Here is a 19,590-nt window from a genome sequence, read left to right as displayed (position 1 = left end):
CATTTGTTTGAATGGTTACTATGTGATAGGCAATGTGCCAGGTACCAGATGAAGTAATGTGAATAATGGATAATCAATTGCCTATAACTGACAGGTGACCTGGTCTTAAGCCAAAATTGATGGGTTTTAAGTTTTGGGTGTATGTGTTAGAAACATTATCAGACTCAATTCTTTGACAGAAGAGAAATAATTAAAGAATTTTTGAAGTTCTTTGAGGCAAGTTCTTGGAATATTATATGCTTAGTGAATATGGTATAATCACACCCACAAGACATGCAAATTGCCATATTTCAGAAAGTGCACAATATCTTGAAGTGTGAAAAATTAGAAGAAACCTAAAATTATGAGTAGTCTACTTCACAGAAGTATCTTCCCAAACCCAAAGAGAGCAACTATGGAGATATTATATGATTCTGTCATACACAGCATGTATTATCATTATGATGACATGAATTACTACAAAATATAAAACAAAGTAAAGCCTTCTAGAAAGTGGACAGAGAGGATTTGTCATTATGCAAAATAGCAAAACTTACATAAAATTTTAGCAATATATTTAAAGGATTTCTTTGGGTGCTATTAGGAAAATCAAAGGTTGTATACTTTTTCCCCCCAAGTAATTGGTTTTATCTATCTGGGTATACAAATATATTTAAGTAACATTTATAACTCTTGTCCCCTAAAGTACCTTGTAAAGAGACTTCAAAGCCAGGTGTGATGATCTTCCTTAAGTTGATCATTGTGATCTGAATTCTTATGAGCTGGTGGTTCATGAAGCATATAAGCCACAAATGATATAGAACATATTTAAAAATGTAACTTGATAAACTTTAATAATGCATAAATTCAAAGACAGGGAGAAAATATCTAGGCAAGGACCAGAAAGATCTAACAAGGAACAAAATATTTTTTCACAGAGACAACTGATATAGCAACAGTAGTCATTAATTGTTGTTATATAAGGTAGTGATTTTCAAATTAAGGTTAAAATACAGTAACTGATGGAAACATTAATAGATGTGAAGGAAAAAATCCTTCCTTCAAACATAAGTTTAACCATTTCTAACAAGTTTTTTAATGCTTTTCTTTTATTCCTTTAATGGACAGATGGGAGTTGATATTTCACTAATGTAAATGAGAATTTGTAAGAAATATCTTTATTGTGGAGTATTCTTATCTGGCCGAAGAATCTTTTAAATGAGACACAGATGTATACTTCCTATAAAGAGAAGAGTATGAGGGGAATCCCATTTTGGAAATATTGATATAATGAGTTTTGGAATGCAATATCTATAGAAAGCAATAATTACTTACTGATCTTTGCAATTTATTAAAGCATACAGAAGCCTGATTTAAAGAAAAGTTTTAACAGGGAGATTGCCAGTATATGGATAATGTGATTTTAGCACATTTCACTAAAAGTATTAAGTATTAGACAACTTGCTGTGCAACCTTTAAAGAAAAGCTTTTTATCAATCAATAAACTTCCCCACGAATTCAATATAATGCTGACTGTATTTACTTTATTATTTCTGTACAATCTAGATGTATTAAAAGAGGACCAAAATGTTGGTATATACATAAAATTGTGAGTTTGTAAATAACATGAAAAGGACAATCAAATGAGTTTATCAATATATTGTGCTTAGTAGGCTTAGACTTAGAACCAGGTATGCATAATACCACATGCCTTCCAGTGTACAGGGAAGAAATTTAGTATGGCAGAAATGAAGGGAAGGATGGATGGGGGCATAGGGGAAGAGGAATAGAAATAGGAAAGGCAGTGAGGAAGGAAGGGTAGGAAAGGAAACAGGAAGGCAGGGCAGGGAGAACAAAGAAAACAGGCAAAAGGGGAGGAGAGGTAAAGGAATGAATTAGTAAGGAGGGATGGAGGGAGGAATCGGGAAATGAAGGGAAGAAGGGAAACAAACTCCATCAACACAAGTGAGCTCTAAAATATTTGGTGAGACTAGTATTACTTGTATTAATAGTCACAGTTTATTTTTCTAAGGTGATTTTATCTGTTGGGAGGCCTTTCAATGAAATTATAAAGTTATGTAAAATTTCTTATCAAAATTTAACATTTACAGACATTGGGAGACAGGAAGTGTTTTAGTAGCAAAATTCTGTATTGGCGCATTTGTAGAGTTTATCTGTGCCTGCAAATATACTGTTACTGTTTATCGCTTGCCACTGTCTGCCTCAGTGACTCCTCTGAGCCCTCCTTTGGAGCCACAGGTCACATGTATCTGACTCGGCAAGGGTTTCACTCTGCAGTAATCGTATTTTTCAACGACAGAATGACAAAACCTGGCAATGACTTACTCGCATTGATTTTATGCCTTATATTATTCCATCCTGTTAAAATCCTCAAAATGAGGTTTATTAACTTTGTAGCTTTTATTCTAACCAAATGCCATTTACATATTAACTGTGTTTACACTGGAAAAATGAGTGTGATGAAGTTTACTAACAATGGGAAAGATGTATATTTACAATAAGTGCTGGAAATAAGAAGCTCAGCTAGCAAGACCAAGAAGATGTGTCCATGTTTGTTAAAAAGTGATTTGCTTTTATTTTCCAGTGTCTTATTTTGTGAACGGAGTGAAGAATATTGTGTTTGAAGACATGAGAATAAAAACCCTAGTGCAGTTCAGTGTGTATGATGAAGTGGCAATAAAATAATATTCCTTCAATATTGCTCAAGATGAGACATATGCAGGATCAAGAATTTTTCATATTTGAAAGTTTATTCTTCAAGTCACTATCTGCCAAAGTTTTGCTTATAATAATATTTCCAGAAATGAAACTACATTTTATATTTTCCACATATGGCCATTTTTGCAAGTAGTGTCAGCACAAAATTTGTTTCAGATACTACATTTCTAAATGAAAGATATATTTGTTAAACTACAATTCTGCTTAGAATATATATTTCCTCAAATAATTATTTTATAAAGAATATCATTAATTGGAGTGATAATTCAGAGTAAATATCACCTAAAACTGGTACTATGCTAGATTTAGTAAATCAATGAGAACTGGACATCCAAACAAGATAGCCTTAACTTATGGTTTTTAAATACATGTCAGAGAGCCCAAAAGGCCCAGGTTGTTGCTTTTACATTGTGTTAGGAACTCTCAATCATTATGTGCCTTATAATAGGAAATATTTGTTAAGGACCTTTTATATGAGAAAGTTTGAGAGTTTAGATAGATGATTAGATTAATCTGTAAGTAGATGATTGATAGATAGATAGATAGATACATCCTCTATTCCAAAAAGTTTATAATCTACTTAGAAAACAGTTCACATGTTGAAAAGTAAATAGTAATAATACTAGATGATTAGGCTGAGTGACCCAGGTAGGAAATACTGTGGGCTGGGGTAATAATTCCTGAGATCTGAAAGGGGCAGATTTTAAATTTCATATTTTCATTAGAGTAATATTTGGAAGAGAGCACAGAAAACAAACTGAGCAGCAGGACTTTTTTTTTTACTATAATTAAAATATTTGAGCCTAGCTAGATGGCTCAGTTGGTTGGAGCGTTGTCACAAATAGTTGCAGGTTTGATTTCCGGTCACAGCGAATACCAAGGCTGCGGGTTTTCTCCTTGGTCTGGGAGTGTACTAGAGGCAACCGATCATCGTGTCTGACTGTCTCTCCTGAAATCAATAAACACATCCTTGGGGATTAAAAAATATATTTGAGTTCTAATTATAGGAAATAACAGTGCCCCCTTTTAAGAAAGCTATGAAATGTTATGTAGAAGTCACGTACTTAAACATTTCTTCTGAGTAGATTAAGAATTATGTTTAAAAAATAGCTGTCCAAGGGGATGGGGTAGCTTTTCCCTTTTTCAACAGGCTACTTCCGATGATTCTCCTTGTCTTTCTACTTTCAACTTGTATATTCTTGTTAAATGAGTAATACCAAATTAGTCTATTACTTTAATTGAGTAAAAAAATATATATGTATCCCTTAGGTAGCAGAAAAGTTTCCTGACCAGGTTTTGAATTGCTCTTAGCAGAAATAAAGCTTTAGTTATAGTTGTAGGTATATTTAAATCAAAACAAGATCACAGCAATGTTGAATGCAAGCTAAAGTTAGTATTTTTCTGTGGGCTGAAAAAAAGCAAGTGTGAATGAACTTGTAGAGAAAGATGGAAGGTACCTGTAGTGTTTTAGGAGAGCAGATTAAACTTTAGAAACAGGCTATCTGGGTGGGAGAAAACAATAAAATCAACCCCTTTGGGGCTGTGATCAGGTTGCTCAGTTGGTTAGAGCATCATCCAGATATGCCAAGGTTGGAGGTTCAATCCCCAGTCAGGATACGTATAAGAAACAACCAATGAATGTATAAATAAGAGGAACAACAAATCTCTTTCTCTCTCTCTCTCTCTCCCTCCCCCTCCCTATCTCCCTCTTCTTCCTCTCTCTAAAAAATTAATGAAGGAAACTATTTTAATACATATTAAAAGATTCATGTACTTCAATATTCTCCTATGATTCTGGGCAACTCATTAGAAAATGTATTACTATCACATTATAGCTAATGCAGAGAAGATCTGCCCCCAACAGCATAAATACCAAATTTTATTTATATTGTTGCCTCCACTGAAAAGAACATACCTCCTCAAAGCATAAAGTGGAATACATAAATGACCCCCAAATGGGGGTCATTTGGGGGTCATTTGACCCCCCAATGGGGGGGGTCAAATACATTGATTGCCATGATAATATCTGAATGATCCAATGCTGTATAAACCTGCCATCTATGTTAAATAAGAAGACAGGCTGTCTGTTTTCTTGAAAGTATTAGCTACCCCTAAGTACAGCTTGTTCATGGTTGCTTTAAATTATTTCACTTAATAGAGGGAAATGCCATTAGTTCTACAATGGAGATTACCACTTTATCAATATTCTGCTTTCAGTGTAGAATAATTCCAAGACATTAACCAAGTATTTTTCACTCTATTTCCTATTGTAAATTTCCACTTACTATTTTATTTTCCAGTGCTCTGAGTTGACTTTGCCTTTTAGAAGGAGACATTTTCTTCCACAAAAACAAAATTCATTTTATTTTCAAAATCAGAAAGTCCATACACCTTATTTATCTTGTTAAACTTCTATTCTCTGTTGTTCTCCAGTTGTTCTTCTCTACTGGAAAAGAACATTGGCACACTGTGGAGCATCTGGAAAAAGCTCTGTCCTTTTCCTGTGTTAACCTTTAAGTGTGAAATTCTGGGTTCCTTAAAATAGTTAGCATCCCCTCTCTTTTTCAGGTTCTCCATATAGAGACAAAATCACCATTGCAATTCTTCAGCTGCAAGAGGAAGGCAAGCTGCACATGATGAAGGAGAAGTGGTGGAGGGGCAACGGCTGTCCAGAGGAGGAGAGCAAAGAGGCCAGTGCCCTGGGGGTGCAGAATATCGGTGGCATCTTCATTGTTCTGGCAGCCGGCTTGGTACTCTCAGTTTTTGTGGCAGTGGGAGAGTTTTTATACAAATCCAAAAAAAACGCTCAATTGGAAAAGGTAAATGTCAATTTTTTGCAATTTAAAACAATTCTTGTCATAATAAAAGAAACTTTTTTTTGATATTTCCAACCAAGATTAGTGGTTAGAAATGTAACTGTTAATAGGTTTCTGCCATTCATTTTATAACAACGGTTCACAGAGAGAACACATGATGAACTTCCTGATCATAAATTTAAATGTAGATGTTTAGTGGAGCCAGCTTTAAGGCAAGGGACTCTCTCTCCTCTTATTGAAACCTTAGAAAAAATGCTACTTGAAGTTCACTGCAAATAGGTTACTAGAAGAAAATAATGATGAAAACACAGATCAGAAACTAATATGAAGGGAAAAATGCTTTTCTGCAGATAAAACATGTTTTAATATACAATACTGATTAGTAGTTTCAAGATAGAGTAAATGGAATTTATACTTGAAGATTTTTAGTCAAGTAAATCTTAAATTGAAAAAAATCCTTATTTTGGAAATTAATTTTTAAAAATTGGTGAATGTGTGAAAGTATTACAGGATTTTTTTGGTGTTTAGTTTTATTCTTTTTATAGTTATTTCTTAAAGATTTTATTTATTTTTAGAGAAAGGGGAAGGGAGGGAGAAAGAGAGGGACAGAAACATCAACATGTGGTTGCCTCTTGTGCATCCCCAACTGGGAACCTGGCCAGCAACCCAGGCATGTGCCCTGACTGGGAATTGAACTAGTGACCCTCTGGTTCACAGGCTGGCACTCAATCCACTGAGCCACACCAGCCAAGGATAATTTTATTCTTAATTAGCCCTTTATTTTTTGCACCAATGTTTTATGAAGAACATATGTTAACCTCAAAAATAAGAGATTATCATAATTTTTCTTAGGATTTTAATACAAGTTATTTCTCTATAAGTATCTTTTTTATTCTACAGTAAAAATTTGCAAACCTTATTCAGATGATGTATTTCTAATGCTATAATTTCCATAGATGAATACAAGGATGGATTTTTATTTTTGAAAAATCTGTTACATAACACTTTTTTGTATGTAAGTTTATAGTCTGGACATGAAATCATGCTTTAACCTTTAAAAATCTTCTGACACTTTATTTCATACTTTTTTATACAGAAATATTTTTTGGTTTTAATTAAAAACATTTTTGGGTTTAGCTGCATCAGAGTCAGACTATATATTCATTAATATTTTAAAGGTTTATTAATTTTTGTTTAATGTGAGTATAAAAATGATATTTAAAAATAATAACACACATATAAGGTAAATATATTATGCTAATATTCTCTGAAGTGCTCTCAACTTTAAAACTATTTTTAAAAAACAAAAACATTTACTTATTTCCCTTGGTCTTTAATAGTTTATGTTGCAATTACTTATCCTTTCAGAAATCAAAATTTTAGATACAGCATTTCTCAATTTTTACATGAGTACAGTAATTTTCTCTTTGAAACAGTGTTTTTATAAATGAATATTTTGAAGAGTAAAGGTTCAAAGTTTGAAAAATTCAAACAATCACATGACATTTTTTCACAACGTTCAGGATCTAGTGACTTGGCTGAATCGAATATTTGTTGCTCTGGTATAATTGACAATAAGGTTTAAGTACATACTATATGTTATAATATTTTTTAAATAATATCAAATGAGTTTTAAACTCAAATTCAAAAAAATAAAGACAAAATATATTGCCTCATTAATTTCCATTTTCACTATAATTTTTCAATAGATGTGATATTTGGTTAGTTAATATTAAAGTAAGTTCAGAAATTATAGAACAAATTTCTTTTTTCTAGTTGGAACCTTAAATACTTCTTTTTTCTAGTTGGAACCTTAAATACTGTGATGATTTTCTTTCATTTATAGCTCAGTATTAAAATAAAACAAATGAATTAACAATAAGTGTATTCTATTGCTCTCTTTGTGCTTATCATGAGATTTACCTAGGCCATGTCATTATGCACAATTATTTTACAAGCATTCTGCTTAAAAACAAAAAACAAATGATACAGATTTACCTCTGTAAAGTAATTCTTATTGTCAGTATAAATAACTAATTTAGTTGAATTTTTAATACAACTAGCTCTCTTTAATTTTTATGTACCTGTACGGCCTTATAAAAATTTTGTGAAAGGAAAGTTCCTTTTTTTTGACAAAAGTAGATGAAACATTACATTGGAAAGAAGCAACTGTGTTGGTATTAAATGAGCATTATTAATCACATTCCCCAGTGCTTTTCACACACTGTCACCACATAGCTTCCATATCGAAAATCAAATTCTCTAGTTAACAGGTGAGGCACTTCAGAATCTGTCTCTGTCCACCATTGTGGTTTTACCTTTTGCTTCTCCCCAATTGGTAATTTCTTCTCTAGCCACACTAGATCACTTTCAGTTTTCTAAGGTCATCTAGCTTTTTAAAAAACCTCTTCCATTTGACCTTGTGCGTTTTTTGACCTGACAAACTCTTACTAGTGTTTTGAGATTAGGCATTCCAGACTAGGTGTCAAGACTAAGCATCAGCTTGCCCAGAAAGCTATATCTACTCTATGGATGTAATAGGTTTGGGCAAAGGACACAGCTGTTTTCACAAGGTAGTGTTGGGTTTTCATTTCCTATTCCAGTGAAAAATATGACTTCTATATGTCCCTTTTTTACTTAGCTGATTTCAGATACTATCACCATTGGAAAAATATTTTCTCCCCCTTTGAGAATGTTGGGGAAAGTATTTTGCCCATTTCGAATCACATCCATCAATCAGCCTAGATGACTTTTCTCTGTTTCATTCACATTTGTTGTTTTTTATGTGTGAGTGCCTATTTACCAATTAGACTCTTAGTTCTGGTAGGACAAGGACCTACTCTCTGTGGTTTGTATCTCCAAGGTGGCCAGCAGTATCTGTTGGCATAAGGTCTATCTACCTATCTATCATATCTCTCTCCCTCTCTCTCTATCTCATCTATCATCTGTCTATCTATCATCTAATTATCATCTGTCATCATTATCTACCTAATCTTTCTTTCTATTGATTTAAATTAATAATCAAGTAAATACAGTGACCCATTTAAAAAAAGTCTACCATAAAGAATATAAAAATATTTTCTATGTAATTCAATAGAATTAAGTTTTGCAAATAAATAATTATGGGTTTATTAGAATAACCCATTTTATTTACTATGATATTTAGGTTCTTGGACTCAATTCTTCATTTTTTTTTAGGAAAAATGTATTTATTTGGGCTATACAGTTAACCACCTTACTTAATGTATTAAAATTAGAAAATATTCCTAGATTTTTATCATTAGGATATGCATGTAGACATATAGAAATTCACAATTAGTTTACACTTATAATTGTGCCTTTAAAGTTTAAATTTAAAAATATGATTAATATTTGCACAATTCATTTACTCCAATAATTATTTATTGAGAACCAAACATGCAATGAATTATGTTTCACATATTAAAAATAAACAAGGATATATTATATTCACCATTGAACCCCAAGGTAATTTGCTCTATTCTCTCTTCTCCTCCTCCATTTTCTTTCCCTTTTCTTCAGTCTACAATATTCTAGTACTTTTTAAACAAACAAATAAAATTGTCATTCTTTACTTAAATAAATTGGCAGATATAATACAAACTTGGTCTAGTTGAATATGAACTTTGTAGATAAAATTTATGAAGAGTAATATAATTCCATGTCATTTTACTTCTAATAATAATGATAAAATTAATAATAACACTTACTATTTAGAGGTGAGTATAAATGTTTATAGCAAATGTTTTGTAAAATATTAATGAAATAAAAGGTCTTGATGACTATAATGTTTTTTTATTTCTAAGTAGCTTGGCAATGAATAGTAGTATATGAATGTATCATCTTAAAATGAGGGCAGGTTGAAACTGCATATGGAAGATGATGCTGAACAATGTAGAACTTAAAGAATTAGAAAACTCTAAATTGCATTCCTTTCTGATACCACAAGATGGTGTATTCCAATTTTTATAGTAGATAATGCTTTTGATTTTGTTGCAGATATTGATATATCAATACCTTTTCATTTATTCAAACTTTTAAAATAAATACATATATACTTTTCTAATTTTTTAAAAATGTAACAAATATTTGCAAAGGCACTCAAAAAGTCTTCTTTTTCTGAAATGTCTTGAAAAGCAACTAATTAACATGTGTATTTTTAATTAATTGCCTTTTCCCTAACTTCTCGATGATTTTATAAACTCTGCTTAAGTTTCATTCAGCAAGCAGTTCATGAATCTGCTGCACACAGGAAGCCATTACTGGTCCACGTCAGGCATGTGCATTTGTTTGAAAGGTCCTGCTTCCCCTTCTAACTGAAAAAAGCTGCCTGGTATTAAAATGTTTGTTTTCTCTGGTATCATTGATAATACTCCATGGGTTTTGTAAGCATGAATTATAAGTGCTTGTAATACTTTTAATTTTTACAAAGTTATTTTATAACATAAATATGGTTTATTTATTATGTCTAGAAACTCTATTTCTTAAGTATTTGAATGTGTCCTCTTCTAACAAAAGGTGTACATACATCTTCCTTCTTTTGGTATCCAGAAATAATAGTAACTTAACATACATAGTTTGACTTTTTCTTTTTGCCTGATTTGTATTCAGAAGTAATTTCTTTCCAATGTAATTGAACATAGATTTAACTATACAAATTGTTTTAATTGAAAACATTGAACACCAATTGCTGAGTTTCTTGATATAAACAAAAACTAAACAATAAAAATATTCGTTTTCTCATTACTTCAGTTTTAACAAACTGTAGTCAGTATGTCTGAGAAATAAAAATATAAATTATTGCCCAGATGATCAGTTGGTAACTTATGTGTCCTGTATTGGACACATTTTCAAAACTAATTAATATGGATTTTTGTATATAATCCATTTCATTCAATGTAATTTTTTTGTATTGAAGAGTACTGGTAAAACATATCCAAGATATCTCTAAATAATATTTCCCCAGTCACTGAAAGTTCAAAAACTGTTTTGAGAGCACATAGAATGTTCTTCAGCCTGTAACTTAATAACAAATGTAAAAGGCAGCTTTAATGAATGAAATAATGCAATTTGGAGAATGTTAAGGAGAAATTAGAAGGGTTTAGTTTAAATCTGGGTCCTGGGAAAAAGATTATTCACAAAGAAAAAATTTTCCCAAGCTGACTGAATCTGTATTTCATGGAACCAGAAGAATGAAAATAGATTGTTCAGAGACCTTCATAAACCTACTGCTTTCAGGAAGTTGAAAAGTTAGTTCTAACAGGAGCAATGTTTTTAAAAGAACCCATTTATTGAATAAGCTATGGGAGTGCAAATACTGCTATAAATGATTATAAAGATTTATAAAGTTCTAAAGAAATTTTCAGTGATGTAAAATTGATCTATAAAGCATCTTTTTACTCAGAAGTTAAAAGGTGTAAATAAACTTTGAACAAATACTCTATTTGATATTCTTTATGTTACGGCCATTCTCTGCAAGCAGATCATCTCTCAGTTTCCACTAATGACCCATATAAGGGATGACTGGGTGGCTTTTTAAATGTCTTTACATATAAATATAAAATCATACTTTAAAATGAGATGCCCATCTTTGTTTTAGTGTCCAATCTCCTTCCAAGTCAGCAAAATGATTTTTAAGTCACTTCTTTATGGCAACTCACACATCTTTATGCCCATAAATGATGTTTTAAAATTAAGATTGTAGTTTGACAAAGAATAATTTTACTTCCTTATTGTTATAAACAACTTTGGAGCTCTTAATGTATAATATCTTCTTTAGTATGAAGGTATTCTGAGAACTGTGTAAATATTACCATATTGTGCAGATGAAGATAAGTATCTCAGGGGTCAAGTTGTGTTTCCCAAGGTCTAAGATGCCCATTCTGACACTATTTTAACTATATCACATAGTACAAAGTAGAGATATTTAACTATTTTTCTTGATAGTTTTCATTCCTGAAGTTACATTGATAAAATATGTAGAGTAGGAGTTTCATTTAAATAAACAGATTGTGGAGATAGGTAATACACATAGTTTGCATGTGTCTAATGTATACCAAACAGCTATGATTATAATTATTATTATTTAAAAAGCTGATGTATTTAAACTGTTGGGCCTTCAGAAAACAGAGTTTTCCTGTAATAAAGCATTAGTTATTTGGAGGTTATGTATTTTATTGAAAAATTGTATCATTACTACCAGCAAGAATGTGATTAACATTGTTTTTTCTTAAAATACATTTCATAGACATATTGACTAAAGTGGTGTTGAAACTTGTCTGACCTTACTTATTGATTTTTCCAGCTTAAGTATGGGATGTGTACAAATGTATACTGATGTCCCATCTTTCTCTGTCTCATTGTATTTGCAAAATGCAACATAAAGATATTTGGTAACTGTTTCTGTAAGAGTCAAGTTTCTGAGAGAATTTTAATATTAATTATGTTTATCAGTGTAAATTAATCCAGGCAAAAGCACAGGGTGTTTTATCATTTTATTCATTGAGAGAAAAAAATATATTTCTTTTTGCCCCATAATTTTTTCTCTGATTTATTACTTCAGATTCAAAAAGTTAACACATACTAAAAACAAATGCCAGGTAAAAAGGCTCAGCTAAAATTTAAACCACTGTTAATGATGCAGGCTAATATAATAAAGCATTCATAGAATAGAAGTCAAGAGAACAGAGTTCCTCTTTCAGCTTTGATATTACTTATGTGCATAACTTTAGATAGATAACTTGACCTCTTGAGTTTTAGTTTCTGTAGCTGTAAAATTACAGTGATTGAGCAATAGGATCATTAAAAACCTACATGTAAAGTCTTGTCTGACTGCTGCACTGCTTATTAAATAGTATAATTTTTCAGAAAGATGGCTGCTACAAAACTGAATGTCAAGATCAAAGTTGCTACATATGTATTTTGAATGAATGTTTAACCAGCCATTTTCATCTCTATTGCTTCACTATTGCATTTATATAGCCCGAAGTCAATTCCTACTTCTGATGTATAGATAGCATTAGCTATTTGGTATTTTAAGAAGACTGCCAATTAAAAAGTATAAATCAAAAGGAAGTGTCACACTATATAACATTGATTTTTCTTATTTAATATATCAGTGTTATATCAAATTTGCATATTATACTATATATAATTTTTATTCCATGTTATTTTTTCATTAATTTAGTTATTATCTAATGTGAGATAATTTTATACAGGGAACATAGTGACTTTTTTATTTGTCTGTACTACATGTGATGTGGAATTCTTGGGCAAATGGCCTGTGGCATCAGAAATTAATTTTACAGGTGTCTGAGAATGGATTAGATATCCATAATCAATTAACAAATAATTTAAACAACAAGCACAAAACCAGTATGGTTGATATATCCTAGTCTATACTATAACACTGAGTCACAAAATCTAATAGAAGCAGTTTGAAGATGTTTCTAGTATTCATAGTTTCTACTTGAAGACAGGGCTTCAAGTAGGAACTATATCAAAAAATAGTTAAAATTGTTCTCAATGAACATTAAAATGTCATGTAGTTAATTTTAAACTATCAAAGAATAGGATAGAAAGACACATAAAATAGAATTTCCTCCTTAAAAATATAAATACAGACTCGATAGTAATTTCTAATATCATATGGTTATTTCTGGTTTGGGGATTAATGACTACGTATATTCAACTTGAAAGTGATGAACTTAAAATTTAAAAAAAGAATCAAACTGCTTACTTAGCATCAGTGGCTGTTTTTAAAAAGACATTGCTAACTATAAATGTTCTAACAAAAATGAAGTTAAATAAGTCAGCACTTAATGTGGAGCATACTTACAAGTAGATGTCTAATATTTTAAAAATTGTGTGCTTCTCCAAATGCTGTCACATCTGTTATCACATAAATGTATCTATAAATTAGGAAGTTATTAAGACTAAAAATGAGTTACTCTATAACACCAACAATGATATTATTTAGAACATTTATCTTCAAGCTATGTGTTGTCTTATTGTAGCAAAATTAAAAAAATATGTATAGCTTTTTAAAAAAGCAGTGTAAATATAGTCAAATTAATATTTTTAAAGTTTCCAGACCTTCATTTTTTTTAAGATTAGAATTGTGTAAATACAGGTTGCCTCATTAATGACAGTGAATTTTATAATGAATTTTACTCATTTAAATGTAATGACATGCTAACAGCTCAAAGATTTAAATTTTCATTTTCAGGAATCTTCTATTTGGTTAGTGCCACCCTACCATCCAGACACTGTTTAGTAAACTTTTGAAACTTACTAAAAGAGGTTTTTAATAATGGTTAGTATCTTTGCGCCTTTCTTTTTTTCTTTTTTGTAGTCTGTTACATTAATGTGGCGAAATATTTTTGTTGTTGTTTCCACCCTAAGAAAGTTTCTTTATTTAATGACACAGTTTGTGTGTTTTCATCCCTAAGGAGCGATTTGAAGAGCGAAACAGAGATTTCCTTCCTCTTCCCCTCCCTCCCTATCCACCCCGCTTGTCTTCCTTTCACCACTTTTCCCTGTTTGTGCTTTCTTCTTCCGCTTTCTGCTTCCGCTTCTCCTACCTCTTCTACTTGCCTGTTCTTCTCCTCTCCCTTCTTGTTTGTTATCACCCAGGAAACTTCTGTAAACGGCACTTGGGTTTTTCAAAGCCTTATTTCATAGTTCAATAAAAAGACATTTAATAAAATTCCAATCATTATATGAAGTAGGAAAGATAATGTGTCTCCATCAAATGACATTAGAACTTTATTTTTTTTTTTAAATTTTATTTAGTTATTTTTCAGGTACAGTTTTTTTGTCTATTTTTCCCATCCCAGCCTCCCCTGCCCCTTGCTCCCCACCTCCCACCCATTTCCTCCCCCCCCCTTAGTTCTCGTCCCTGTGTCCTTCCTATTTGTTCCTCCCAATCCCCCCCCCCTTTTCCCCCTTACTTCCCTTCCTTCTCCCCCTCTGGTCACTATCCCCTTGTTCTCTATTTCAGTGTCTTTGTTTTTTGGGTTTTTTTTTTCTGCTTACTTGTTTGTTTTGTTGTTTAGCTTCCTGTTAAAGGTGAGATCATATGGTATTTGTCTTTCAGCACCTGGCCTATTTCACTCAGCATAATGCTTTCCAGTTCCATCCATGTTGTTGCAAAGGGTAGTAGCTCCTTCTTTCTCTCTTAAATCAGACATACTGATCTTTTGGCAACATACAGCACAGGGAAACAACTTATTCCATAATCAGCTCTAAAATTTCAGCTTTAGATTGTTATATAAATGAAGATATAGAATTTGCATTTTAAAGCTTTTAAAAAAGAATATGTGTTTGCCTTACTGCTACAACTGAAAAAGACTTTATGATATTACTAAATTCTTTTAGTTTGATATGTTGATTCAAAAGTCCTGCTCATATTTAACACTTTTCATAGTTATTGTGAAGGATTAAAAAATTCAAATATTCTATAAGTGGGAAGAAAGTGTCACAGTTACTTTATTGGTCACCAAAGAAAAAATTATTTTTTCAGGTGTAGTTATATTAATAGTTTAAAATAGCACTGGCAAAATTCAGGTGATTAAAAGAAAAATGAACAAAACTGATAAATTGGCATATAACCAAGTTTATTGATCAGTTAGTTAAAGGTTATTTGATTAAAATTTTTACTTTCTTATGCCTTTGAAAATATATAACACTTAAAAATGGTAGTGGTCAAGTTATAAATTTACAATTTTTCAGAATTTCTAAATTTGTAATTATAATTTACTTAAGATAATTTTAAATTATAAAATGAAGAACTGACTACATTATAAATATAATTTATATGAGATAATATTAAGTTATGAAAGATGAAATTTTCTTTTATCTTTAAATTATAAAAGATAAAAACTCTTTGGGGCATTTTTTAAATCTACATTTTATATTCTTCAGCATTATGAATTTTATAGCACATAAAATTTATTTAAAATAATTTTATATGTCTTTATGTGTGGCCTGAAGTTACATATAGTGTACTAGATACATATTACCTCTTAACTTACTAGAAATAAAATTGTGTGATTTCACGGTTGAATGGGTATGTACATTTATAAGATTTTTTCCTGAGGAAATCAATCTGTCCATACTCTCTTAGTATAGACAGTAAATATTAATTAGTATATGTATTCTGTAATGTTTGAAACTAATATAATCAAACTGTCTAAAATCCAAATTTGCTAAGAATAATGTGCTATAAATTATATAACATTTGGGATATTTATTACTTTTAAATGAAGGTTTATTTCAAACAATTAAAATTTTATTTATATCTTATAACATTTTTAAGTGTCAATGGCATCAAGGTCTGACCATGTCATGTTATCTAATCAATTCTTCTGTTAAATGTTTCAACAGAGAGCCAAGACTAAGTTACCTCAAGACTATGTATTCCTCCCCCTTTTGGAGTCAGATTTTTCCATTTCTACAGTGTTGTCATCATCACCATCTTCATCATCATTGTCATCATGTTCTTAATAAGTACATCTAATAGTAGGTATTAAGCAACAAGAAACACTGTGTCCCTATACTGGCTGTCAGGTGCCATAAATCTTTAATAGAAACATAATTCATGGATTTCAGAACTCTGTGATTTAACACAATAAAGCACATGACAATAATCCACTAGTTATTGGGGAATTCACATGTTGCATTTAATCATTATCTATTACAAGTACTAAAACAATACTACCTTTACTAATTTCATGTTATTAAACAAAACCAAAGTTTTCCTATTAATTAATTTGTATACAATGTATTTTACTACATAAACATTTTTTTTGGGGGGAGGATCTCTCGGTGCGGTGCGGGGGGGGCCCCGGGAGGTGCTGGCGGGGGGGGATAAGGTATGGTTGTTTTGGGCCCGGTGCTAATCCATTATCTGCCCACGGGGCTTGAAAATTTTTTGAAAAATAATTTTAACCAATCGAATTAGGAACATTTTAAAATAAGAATTAAATATTGGAGTCACATGTAGCTATCGTTGGCTCAGTGAACATTTAAAGAACATGTGTGTACCATCCATACTATGAGAACAAGATCTCTTCCCTTTACCATTCATTGAGAGGCAGTCATACAAAGCCTTGAGGTCAGATGGAAAAACATCAAAATGAGTTAAAAATGAGTTAAGGAGACAAAACTAAATTGAGTGGAAATAATGAGCCTGGTCAGTGGGGAAGTGATTTTCAAATTAAGTTAAAAGTTGAGTCATGTCCTCAGATAAGGATTAAACTCGTAAGGTACCAGGATCAGGAAAAGGCTTTGAAGGTCCAAGCAGAAAAGGCAGGTAAAGAGAAGAAAGAAATGGGGCAGAGAGAAAACAGGAAAGCTGAATCAGAGAAGTCATGCTGGGAAAAATAGAATATTTGGATTTCACCTGTTTCTTGGATAAGAAAATGCCATTAATAACTGATATTTAAAAAGTAGATTATTCTGGTATAGCTGATCCTTTAAGGAAGGAATAGGCTGGATAGACATGGAGTTAAGAAGACCACTAGGAAAATGATTTAGGAACCCATAAATGAAAAATGAGGATATAGCCAGGAATGAACAAGAAGGTACAAGGGAAGGGTCAGAAGTTACAGAATTGGTTATCAGGATGTTTTGATGGTGCTTCAGGTGTGAGCTGCAGAAAGTGACATTCCCGCTCTCTGAATCAGTTTTCTTTGTCAAAGAGATGCCTGTTTTCATTGAAATATTAGTCACAGAATATTTGTCACAAAAGATTATGCATGAAAAATATCTTTTAAACCTAAAAAGCATATGTGGTATTAAATATTTTTATTCTGTCTTCTTTTGGTATTAGCCTAACTTGATCAAAAGCACAGAAGCCAGCACTTAAGGCAAAAACCAAGTTTTCATATCCATATTTAATTAGGCTTATTTCATTATGTTTTCATATCACTTTTTGAAATTGTATAAATTTTTCATATTTGTTCACATTTTTAGTTGTTTTGTACCTTTTTAGTTCTTGTACAGAAAAAGCCTAAGTCTCAGTCCATCTGAATTTCAATAACAATATATATATACAACTGGTTCATGAATCTGATTTATATGTAACTAACACAGGTGTATCTCAATTAGCTGGAGAGGGAGACTAACAAAATTTTGCTTCACAAATATGACTTTGTAATGGGGATTTTGAGGAGCTTGTGATAATGAGGCCCAGATAAACTGATATTCTAGAAAACCTATTGCCAATAAAATGAGAATTAAAAAAAATATTTTCTATGGTCATTTTTTTCTTCATGTGATAGATTATCACCTCTCAGTTATCAAGTTGATAATGACAAAATAGTTAATATTTCTCATGGACTTTTTAATGTACTCCAATTTGTTATTTCATGTTAATTCATATTTGGTTTGTAATCATCATCAATAGTTTTACAGGCCTTATCATAACTGGGTATAGTGAATACCAGAAGTTATTTTCCATATTTTTATGTTTGTGTGAGTTCTATTTTTGTTGTTTTGAGATGCACAATGACGAATCTATGTTTAAAGAAAATTTTCATATCTCTGTTGTGATCTAAAAAGTAGTAAATTTCTTCTATTTTTTATAAAAAGAAGGGATTTCTGGTTATTGATTTGTATATATATGTTTGTATTTAAATTTTAAGGTAGATATATATGTAGATATATATGCTAATTAATTTTACATCTGAATATATATAGGTAGATATATATGCTAATTAATTTTACATCTGAAAATCTTTCCAAGCTATAATATATGCATACCTAGTTGGCAATTCATTTCATTATCAAGTGGAGATTTTCTTTAAACTCGTCCACCTTGATAAAATATTTTAATTATCATGTGTTGTATATTAATAGTGTAACAATTTGTTATAACCTTTGTATTGACATTTTTCAAACCTTCAAGGCCGTTATGTTGACATGTCTGTTGAGAATGATTTCAGTATTGTTTCTGGACAGTCGCAGTCTATCTGTTTTGTAATATTTTGTTTTCTGTGTTATTCTATAGAGGTCCTTCTGTAGCGCCATGGTAGAAGAACTGAGGATGTCCCTGAAGTGTCAGCGTCGGTTAAAACATAAGCCACAGGCCCCAGTTATTGTGAAAACAGAAGAAGTTATCAACATGCACACATTTAACGACAGAAGGTTGCCAGGTAAAGAAACCATGGCATAAAGCTGGGAGGCCAAACACCCAAGCACAAACTGTCGTCTTTTTTCCAAACAATTTAGCGAGAATGTTTCCTGTGGAAATATGCAACCTGTGCAAAATAAAATGAGTTACCTCATGCCGCTGTGTCTATGAACTAGAGACTCTGTGATCTAAGCAGTTGCAATGATCAGACTTGATTTACAAGCATCATGGATCAACCAAGTTACACGGGGTTATACTGTTTATCATGGGTTCCTCCCTTCTTCTGAGTGAATGTTACATGCGCATTTTGTGCCTGGTTTCAAATGCAGTCCAGTAAGAAATTACAGGTTCCTTTTGAAGTCCAACTGTTGCCAGAGATGGAATATACATGCCCTAAGGGTAACCAGTAAAAAAGTCAGTAAGAATAAAAATACTTGGAATCAGCAAAAAACTGTAGTGTTACAAGAAACAGTACAGTCTTCTGAACATCCAGATTATAGAGGTGGTGATGTTACTAGCCCCCAACAACTGGGTACAGCAAGCATCTGAATAGACAATATGTGTTTATAGGATGTGAAAAATGTAACACAAAACAAATCTGAATTTTATGACAAGTGGAATATAAAGCATATCTTCATCAGTGTTTCCTTTCTTTTTGCACAGTTTGTGTCACTGATTGAGGTAGAAATGTCAATTACCAAGGCAATAATGTTCTTAAATTCACCTGCAGGAAATTTAACATGTAACTCTACCAGATTCCTACCTATTTACCTACTCTCTCACCCCAACCCCCCTTTCCCAACCCCACACCAAGAATAAAAAGCAACGGCTGGTTCAGAGATTCTGAATTTAAAAAAATAATAGTTTGCAATCTTTGTCTTATGTTATAATAAAAGGCTAGGT

The 19,590-nt window shown here is 31.7% G+C and overlaps 1 protein-coding gene across 1 annotated transcript in view; it reads left to right on the top strand.

Annotated features, from left to right (window-relative positions):
* Positions 1-18,912, top strand: part of GRIK2 (glutamate ionotropic receptor kainate type subunit 2) — a 592,671-nt gene extending 573,759 nt beyond the window's left edge. The window contains exons 16-17 of the mRNA XM_037135552.2: positions 5,287-5,537; positions 18,565-18,912. Coding sequence (XP_036991447.1) covers positions 5,287-5,537; positions 18,565-18,729 — 416 coding nt within the window. The 3' untranslated portion in view covers positions 18,730-18,912. The remainder of the gene's footprint in view (positions 1-5,286; positions 5,538-18,564) is intronic.
* The last annotated feature ends 678 nt before the right edge of the window (positions 18,913-19,590 follow it).

This window comes from Artibeus jamaicensis, unplaced genomic scaffold (assembly GCF_021234435.1).
Source record: "Artibeus jamaicensis isolate MK-2021 breed Jamaican fruit bat unplaced genomic scaffold, CSHL_Jam_final contig_387, whole genome shotgun sequence".
In the NCBI taxonomy this organism is placed as follows: Eukaryota; Metazoa; Chordata; class Mammalia; order Chiroptera; family Phyllostomidae; genus Artibeus; species Artibeus jamaicensis.
Note: the sequence above shows the minus strand (reverse complement) of the source record. Positions and strands in the feature narration are given on the sequence as shown.